The 9,961-nt window shown below is 36.4% G+C and overlaps 1 protein-coding gene across 1 annotated transcript; it reads left to right on the forward strand.

Annotated features, from left to right (window-relative positions):
• The first annotated feature begins 1,830 nt into the window (after nucleotides 1-1,830).
• LOC105975483 (uncharacterized) lies at nucleotides 1,831-5,443 on the forward strand. The gene has a single exon (XM_013000681.2). The coding sequence runs from the start codon at nucleotides 2,069-2,071 to the stop codon at nucleotides 5,177-5,179; it is 3,111 nt and encodes a 1,036-aa protein (XP_012856135.1). The 5' UTR covers nucleotides 1,831-2,068; the 3' UTR covers nucleotides 5,180-5,443.
• Nucleotides 5,444-9,961: the final 4,518 nt, after the last annotated feature.

The raw sequence follows: 9,961 nt of genomic DNA on the forward strand, positions 1-9,961 counted from the left end.
GGCTGAAATATAGGAGTAATTTAAGAGAGGATTTTGTTTTTGTTTTTGAGGACTAAAGTGTACAAAATTAAAAGTTTGGAGGGGCGAAAATGCATTAACTAATACATAAATACCAAAGAAAAAAAAAACAGCTTAAAAAAAATCTTGGGGGGCGGGGGCCCACCCCAGCCATAAGCATGGGTATGCCCCTGTTTATATGATAATTGAGGGAAAAATACAGTTCCATCCCTAAAGTTTGCACTAATTTCATATTTAGGTCACAAAAAATATATTTAGTCCCTCATGTTTCAATAATTTAACAATTTTGGTCATTTTCGTCAATTTACCGTTAGTCTGTCGGTTAAGACAGTGTTGGACACATGCTTGATTCCGTTATTACTAACGTAAAATTGACTAAAAATTTTGAATTTTTGAAACATGAGGGACCAAATGTATTTTATGCGAACATTAGAGGACCAAATGTGAAATCGGTACAAACTCGAGGGATGTAATTTGTATTTTTCCTGAAAATTGACTTTGATTAAATAAAGGGTAAATTCCACTCCCCCTCCCCCCATTTTACTTTGGTTGGATATCACTTTACCCACTCTCAATTGCATCGATTTTTCACCTTGTACTTTGGTTTGATATCACTTTACCCCCTTCTACTCTCAATTCATCGATTTGCCCCTTTGTACTTTAGTACGATATCACTTTACCCCCTTCTACTCTCAATTGCATCGATTTGCCCCATGTACTTGAAAAAATGTTTCAATGTGGCCCTAGCCGTTAATTTTCAGACCTTAGACCTTAATACCATTTGATTTAAGTCTGAAAATTACTAAAATGTCACCTCTCCAGTTTAAATAATTATTAAAATGTCAGACCTTTGACACAATTTTTATTATTATTTTATTTTATTAATAATTATTTAAACTGGGAGGGGTGACTTTTTTGTAATTTTCAAACTTAGATCAAACGTTGTTAAGGTCAAAAGTCTGAAAACTAACGGTGAGGGCCACACTGAGACAATTTTTCATGTAGAAGGGCAAATCGATGCAATTGAGAGTAGAATGGGGTAAAGTGATATTCAGCCAAAGTACAAGTGGACAAATCGATGAATGAAGAGTAGAAGGGGTAGAGTGATATCGAACCAAAGTACAAGAGAGCAAATCAAGCAATTGAAAGTTTACGAAGATGAAATGATATCGAGTCAAAATACAAGGGAAAAGTGAATTTACCCTTAAATAAAATTAGATTGGATCCAGAACTAAATAAATTTGCAATTTGCTTGATGCCAGATTAATTATATAATTTAATGTGGGTAACCTCTCATTAAGTACAACTACCCAATATGATAGTCCTATCAAACATAAAATATTCCTCAACTCCCAAGTTAAGTGTATATGAATGAGTGAGGAAAATGATTAAAAAAATGGAGAGAAAAAATAAATAATAAATAAAAAAGGTATATCACACTTTCACCCCGAGGTATGCTAAAATAACTTTATGATCCCTGTAGTATCAATAATTACAATTATCACTAAAACATTGTTAGAAAAGCATACATTAGGCTTCTAACGGACTACTAGTTTCAGAACAATGATCACAATATTTCTTAAATTCTTATTATTTTATATAAGATTTATAAATTTTCTTCTATGGTAGACTTAACGGCGCTAGAGAAAACAAATATAGTTCATATCAGACCCCAAGATTCGAAATCTTGGCTCCCATAATTGTTTCAGGGGTATGACTGTAATTACCAATATTTCAGGGGTGTGGGCGTAATTTACCCAAATAAAGAAAATTAGAACTGGCACGTTGACTAAAATCACCATACTTGTCTTAAAATTGAATCGTTTTGACTTTGAACATCCAACACTTCTCTTCCAAAAATCTCGAATCTTGATCCCACTAATTACTCCCACTAATTTCTCGGTAAGTCTAATATCGTCAAAAATCTTTTATCTGGGTTGTTCTAAAGATTTCATTTTTATTTCAATTCTTGTGGGCAATCTGAGAAATCACTTCACTTTCATTGTTGCCGGAGAAATTCCGACAGCAATATTCAAACTGTTTTATTACTATGACGTGTTCTATAAATTCTGCAACATCGTGTACTCTGTTTGTGTTGCTGCTATGCATCGGTTTCGCGAACTCGTACAACTATGCAAACAATGGCGTCGGCGGATTCGACGGTAACGGAAACAAGCAGCGTACCGTCACCTACAACTATGACCGCATGGGTGAGGTTAACAAAGAGTGCGCCTCTCTCTTACAATCCGCCGAGGAACTCAAACCCGACGACAGCAGACTGTACACCATCAAAGAGGAACTCTCCTTCTCGAACGGCGATTGGTGGCAGCCGCTCTCAAACGGGTCGGGTCGAGCTTTTGCTCCATTGATGCCGTTCTACGACGGAGACCTTTCGGGTTACAAAAACGCCGTTAACTCATTAAACCTGGTCTCGTTCTGGGTCACCAATGTTGACCCGAATCACCGTTATTCCAAGAAATCCATACCCGTTAGCGGGTTCTTACAGATCAGCACAGCCATATCAAACATGCTCCTCCAGAAACCCGACGACGAAACCCCGAAATTCGACATGTGGCCCGGAAACTCGCAGCTGTCGATTCGGTTCCAAGGAGTCTACACTGAATTGGGGGGAGAGAGAGTAATGTGTTTGTTGGGGAGTGCGGTGCTGCCTTCGCGTGGGCCCCACTCGAACGATCCGTGGCCGTGGGTTAAGGAAAACGGCGATAGTATTCATCCGGTTCTCGCGCCGGACGACCGGATTCTATTCGAGCTCCGTTACCCTAAGGCGTTGAGTTTGAGGACTAGAGAAATATACGGAAGCATCAAGAGTTTGAACCGAGAATCGGACCTCAAGTACTTCGACGAAGTTCTTGTTTCCTCCTCGTTGGGGTCCGCGAACTATAAGTTCGCTTCCGATGATCTCGTGTCGAGGGCTTGCGATTCGATGAGTGATGAAATCGAAACTGTTGATGATGTGTACAAAGGGGTTGACTTTTGTGGGGTGCTCGATAGATTCTCCCGTCAAGAACAATTCACAGAACAATTCACCGTTTTACCGAACTTTAACTGCAATGGGACGGACGAGTTTTGTAGTAAATTGGGTCCGTTCGTATCGAGCAAGGAGATCGATTTCACTAATGGGGGATTCAAAAACGTGAAGCTCGTTTTTCATGATGTACGGTGCGAAAACACTACTTCGTCGAAGACGAGGGTGTCCTCGGTTTTCCGAGCGGTACCCCCCTCGGAGCAGCTCTACTCCGCGACGCAACGTACGGGGCTCAACGGCATGACCCTCTCCGCTGAGGGTGCATGGTATCCTAAGACGGGGCGCCTCTGCATGGTCGCATGCTCACCGTACGATAACATATGTCACACTCGTATATCTATGTATGTTCCTCTCTTGTTTTCGATAAAACAGAGGAGCGTGTTCTCGGGCACTCTATCGAGCATCGATCCGACGGTCAGATCGTACTCCCCTTTAGCGTTCGAGAAGCCCGTGGAGTCCACTGAGCAGTGGAGCTCCGGGGCCCACTACGAGTACTCGAAGATCGAAGCCGCCACGTCAGTACTCGAGAAGTACGAGCCTTCTAAAATCCAATCCGCAGTGAAAAAGTCTTTCTTGAAATTCCCGAAATTAGAGAACACCGAAGAGAATCTTCCATACAGCGTTTCGGTTCTGTCCGAAGATCTGACGCTTCTCATGACAGCTGTACCGGACCAACTTCGGAGGTCTTGGATAAATATCCAATTGCAAATCCAGATACTGACAATCGGCCCGTTTTTCGGGCGTTATTCTAATCAGAAGGGTTATTCTAATCAGAAGGGTAGTATTTCTTTTAATCCGACGCCGCTTCTTAATGTGTCGGCTCAGATAAATCTCGTTGGAATCGACGCATACAACTACTCTTCGATATCCGTAGAGGGAATCTACAATCCACTTTTCGGGAAAATGTATCTTATTGGTTGTGTGGCCCTCGCGGAAAAGGGGCTCGATTGTAAGGTCGAAGTCGTAATTTCCTACCCCCCGACCACTGACCGTTGGCTGGTGGACCCCACCGCCAAAGTTTCCGTGATCAGTCAACGGGAAAAAGACGACCCTCTTTATTTTAGTCCGATTAAAATCCATACGGCCCCCGTTTTGTACAGGAATCAATGGGAGGATATTCTTTCGAGGCGGGGCGTGGAAGGGATCCTCCGCATTGCGACGCTGTCTTTGGCTATCGGATGTATATCGACCCAGCTTTTTTACGTGAGGGGTAATATCGTAAATGTCCCGTACGTATCGCTCGTGATGCTTGGAGTACAAGCGATTAGCTACGGCCTACCGCTGATTACGGGGGCCGAAGACCTTTTCGGAAAAAAGGCAAAAACGGGATTCGAAAATTTGCAGAAAGGCCAACCGTTTCTTGTCATCGACTATATGGTGAAATTATTAGTGCTGATTGCGTTTTTGTCGACTATGAGGCTTTGTCAGAAAGTATGGAAATCCCGTGTAAGAATGCTGACTAGATCCCCGTTAGAGCCGCACCGAGTCCCAAATGACAAAAAAGTCCTTTTCGCTACTTCAATTGTACACATTCTTGGATATATACTCGCTCTCATCGTGCATTATAAAACCTCGAGGTACGACCCTCGTCAAAGTGAATCTTTTGTAGATTCTAACGAATACTCTCGCCCCGTCAGCGCATGGGAGGCTGAGCTGGCGGAGTACGTCGGTTTGATGCAAGATTTCTTCCTTCTTCCGCAAGTAATCGGGAACTTGCTATGGATGGTCCAAGTTAAGCCCCTGAGGAAAATGTACTACATTGGACTAACATTGGTTCGGATTTTTCCGCACGCGTACGATTTCGTAAAATCGCCTTTCCCGAGTAATCCTTATAACTACTCCAACGACTACGAGTTTGCGGACCTTCGAACGGATTTCTATTCCAAATTCGGCGACATTGCTATTCCGATTGTTTCGATTCTTTTAGCGTTAATTGTTTATGTTCAGCAGAGGTGGAATTACGAGAAGCTTAGAGGGAAGCTCGTTGCGAGGCAGGCGAAGCTTCTGCCTTTGGGCTCGAGAGTTTACGAGAGACTGCCGTCGTCTCTCTCGTTCGAAGCTGAGCTGGCATCTGGCGTAAACGGAGATTCTACATTACGGAGAGACAGTGATTAATTGAGATTAATTATCTTAATCCTCCAACGAGGGTGAGTTATCAATGTTATGGATTAGTGTCTCTAATTACTTGTTTTTTTTTAAATCTTTTTGTTAATTAATTATTGTCTGGTTCTTGATTATAATTCCATTGTCAGAGAATAAAGTGCAGTTACGCGAGGAAATTGGAATGAAATTTCTGATTTCCGCCGATTCCGATCTGAAAATTTTCAACTTTGGAACAATATTTTTCATTCCGAATTCTGAATATTGCGATTTTCGATTTGTCCGATTTTTTTTAGATTGGAATTGGAATATATATGATATCCCGATTTTCGATCTGACGTTAAATCCCAAAAAATACACTTATAATATCAAAATTATTATGTATTTTACATTTTAGGTTACAACATATTCGAATTTTCTGAATTCCTCCTATTCCAATCCTAAAATTTTTGATTTTGGAACAAGTTTTTCCATTACAGTTTTCACTTTTCCCATTTTTTCTCTAGCAGAATCGGAATTAGTTTTTCAGCTCCCGAAAATTGAATTTTTTTTTCGAATGTGCTAATTCAATCCTATCCATCCGATTTCCACTCCTACGTGCAAAACATACGACCATAGGGGCCATGACTCCATCACTTCTCGAAAACCTACTATTGTAAATAATTGGAGTTGTAAAGTACTATAAAAATATTACCGCAATTCTATTTTTTTTAAATAGTCCCGTAGTTATTAAAATCGTACGATATACGGAATCGTAAGATTTTAAATAGTCCCATGGTTATTGAAATCATACACTTTACGATTCAAATCGAACCCTTCTCGATTCAAATTGTTAAATAATTCGTAAACTTTAAAAAATCTTACAATTCACACGATTTTCAGAAGAAAAAATAAAACATTCTAATAATAAAATTAGAAATCATGCTAAAACATTAGATTTTGAGTACAAACACTAGTTAAATAGTAAATACGAACCTCGCAATAATTAGGTATACATCTTATCATGACTACTTTTCTCTTCTTTTAATAGTGTTCATTTCTAATTGTATTATCGGTCCACCAGAGAGGTGGGCCCTTCATTTTTTTTAGGTGGGGCCCACATACACAAAATTTCGGTTCGGTTTTTCTCTCTCTAAAAGCTTGAGTTGAAGGAAGTGCCGTCCAATTTAATGAGATATATGATTCTAGATACATAGTGGTGTGACATCTTTTAAGTTAGGCAGTTCTAATATCCTAATCTATCTATGCATGCTATAAACGTTTTTTAGGTTAGTCGGCATTCTTGAAATTACACATTCTATTTAATTATGTCCTTTCTCTATCTACATTTTTCTGCGGACAAAGCAAATTAATGTTTAATTAATTATCTGCACATTTTTTTCATGTGCTATGGTTTCAATTCTATCCACTATTGATATTTCTTATGATTTTAATCTTAAAAGAATTTACATCACAAAATCATCTGTTTTTATTGTATTACAAAAACTCGAGTTATAATTTATTTTTAAACCCCCATCTCATAAGATTAACTACTGACAAATAAGGGTGTAGACGAATTGAATCGAGCAGAATGCATGTTTGATTTTTTTTTTTTTATCGATCTTTTAAAGATGTGTTTGAACTTGATTTGATACGCAATCGAGTCGAGGTCAAGTTGCTTGATTTTTTGTTTTCATATTCTTTTTTCTTGTTCAAATTGAGTTTGAATCGTGGTTCATAGCTCGTGGAACAAAAAATAGTATGGATTTTCAATTTGACCGTTGACCTTAAAAAATTGATTTTTCTTTTTACTTCTACGTGGACAAAGAATACCCTTTGTAGTAAATGTTGAGAGATAAGTGATAACAAACCGACCAACCGTAGTAATCCAAAAAGTTAAAACTTTTATTTTACATATTAAATAGGGTAAATTGCACTTCTCCCCTTGAAAAAAACGTTTTTTTTGCATTTCCCACCTCAAAAATACAAAATCGAGACTATCCCCATTCAAAATATACAACTTGATGCACTTTGTCCCAAATGTGTATTTCCGGTCTAATTCTTATCAAATTTGAGTAAATTGGAAGGGTAATTTCGTCTTTTAAGACTTTAAATATCGTTTTAACATTTTTTTCACCCCATCTTATGATTATTAAGAATAAATTTTGTCGAATTTGGAAGATAATTTCATCTAATCTGGAAGCGGATATTCGTAAATAATTAAACTCAACATCCACTACCCCCAACCCCTACCGCCGCCCCCCTCAAATTCAAAGATTTAATTTCACATGTTTGGAAAAAGTCAACTTCAAAATCGTTCATTTAGAAAGAGGGGGCTGCAATAATACCTGCTTTACGTTTCTTTTTGCCAATGCTATAATCATGAATAAAACTTAATACTAATTAAAATCCTAGCTACCCCTATTAAATCATAGATTTCGGGATCGAATGTTACTTCCATCTGTTCCACAACGGCTGTCACTTTTGCAAAATATTTTTAATATATATTATTTGTCACTTTACATTTACAATTTTATATTGCATTAAATATATGTTTTCATGCTTTAATCTTATTGATTCAATTGTGAAAATTAAACATCTCTAATAAATTATTAAATAATAAAGGTTATTTTAGTTTTTTTATGTGAATTTTTTTTACTAAAATCAAGTCGCATTTATTGAATTTCTTAACACTTGTGCAAATGTGAAAATAAATAATTAGTTAGAAATAAAGGGAGTATTCTGTATATGTCAAAATATTTGATATGCAAAGACTTGAGGAAAACGTACTAAATTTCTGATCAATTTATCCACTAATTATCTTTCGATTTCCAAATTATCTATCAATTTGTAGAATTTTTTCTTATTCCACAATCCATATTATTTGTCATTTCAGAATTCCAATGATGCCTTTATTACTTTTAGTTACTTGAAAGAAAAACAAAACTTTTCTTTTAATGAGAGGGTACTTCAGTCGCACTATTTTTTTTTTATAAAACTTGCGCGTTTATTAGTTTTCTTAACATGCGTACACCAACTCTAAACGACACTTATTTGAAACAAAGAGAGTCTAAAACCGATAAAATTGCAAACTAATGCATCATTGTAACAAAAAGTGACAATTAATTAAAATAAAATCACACTAATTTATTTTAGGGTAAATTCCAGTTTCCCCCGTTGTACTTTAGCTCGATATCACTTTATGCCCTTCTACTCTTGATTGCATCAATTTGCCCCCCTTACTTGAAAAATTGTCTCAATGTGGCCCTCGTTGTTAGTTGTCAGACATTTGACCCCTAACACCGTTTGGTCTAAGTTTTGAAATTACAAAAACACCATTTGACCCCATCTTAAATAATTATTAAAGAACAAAATAGAGAAAAAAAAAATTCAAGACAACGAGAAAGCATAGTCCACGACGACAACCACAATTTATTTTTATTTTTTCTTAAATTTTTCATTTTTTTTAATAATTATTTAAACTGGGAGGGGCGAATTTTTTATAATTTTCATATTTAGATCAAACGGTGTTAATGTTAAATGTCTAATAACTAATGGCAAGGGCCACATTGACACAATTTTTCAAGTACATGGGGGCAAATAGACATGGCCCCGGGTCGGGTCGGGTCCGGTTCCGGGTCGGACCCGCCGGGTCCGGGTCCGAGTTTTGGAGGACCCGAAACCGACCCGCGGGAAGGCGGGTCCGGGTCCGGGCCGGGTCCACTCGGGTCCACCCGGTTCCGGGTCGGTTCCGGGCCAGGTCCGGGTCCGGACCGGATTTTTAAATTTTGTCCAAAATTGTTATGGATGGAATTCGAACCCGGGTCACAAGACACTTGAAAAGAATTCCAAACCACTTAGACAAGATAAATATTTGTGAAATTACTTGCAAGAAATATAGATAAACATAAACAAAACAGTATGAAATGATTAAATAATGTTAAATGCATTGTTAATTTTCATATTCATAATTATTAAACCATTTTAATTACATTATTAACAAATATAATATCAAAATTAAAAGGACTTTAGATTAATCCATTTAAATCTTACGATTCGATTCTAATATTTGAATAAAATGTATATGTAAAAAAACGATTAAATCATATGGTCTACAATTTAATTCCTACGATTTTAATTACAAATTAAATCAATTATTAAAAGAGAAATTACATCATAATATTTTGATTATACTAGTCATATATAATGTTATTTTTAAAGTAAGAATATTAATTGAAATGGGATATAATCTATTTTTGTTAAAATAAACACCATTTATATAAATAATTATCTTATGATAAAATACTCAATAATATTAATAAGTTATTGTCAACAATTGAGGTTAATCGACTTAAATTAATTGAAATGGGTTATAATTTGTTTTTTAAAATAAACATATTATTTTATTTTTCATTCGATTTTTTCACACTATCGATTTTAATAACATAAGTCAATTTTTAATAAGTCAACGCATTTGTTTATATATTGAATTGATTCAATACTTTATATTTTTCAACAGTGGAGCTTATATTGATATATTAATTAATAATAGATGTTTTGAAGTATTGAATTGTGATTATATATATTTTTCTTATATTGCATTTGTTAATTATTTAATAATAATTAATATGAAAATTAATAATTTATTTAACATATTTATCATTTACGCCATAGGTTTATATTATATACATTTGTTGTCTATATATAATCAAACATATTGGTTGGCCTGGTGGTTAGTGTTCAGTGAATCACTCGGGCTACCCGGGTTCGATCCCCAGTTGGTGCATTTTTGGTGATTATTTCATTAAAAATCCGGGT

This window comes from Erythranthe guttata, chromosome 9 (assembly GCF_056151865.1).
Source record: "Erythranthe guttata isolate IM_541 chromosome 9, IM_541, whole genome shotgun sequence".
NCBI lineage: Eukaryota > Viridiplantae > Streptophyta > Magnoliopsida > Lamiales > Phrymaceae > Erythranthe > Erythranthe guttata.

Coding starts and splice junctions, on each gene's coding strand:
- LOC105975483 (XM_013000681.2), top strand. CDS start 2,069: ATGACGTGTTCTATAAATTCTGCAACATCGTGTACTCTGTTTGTGTTG.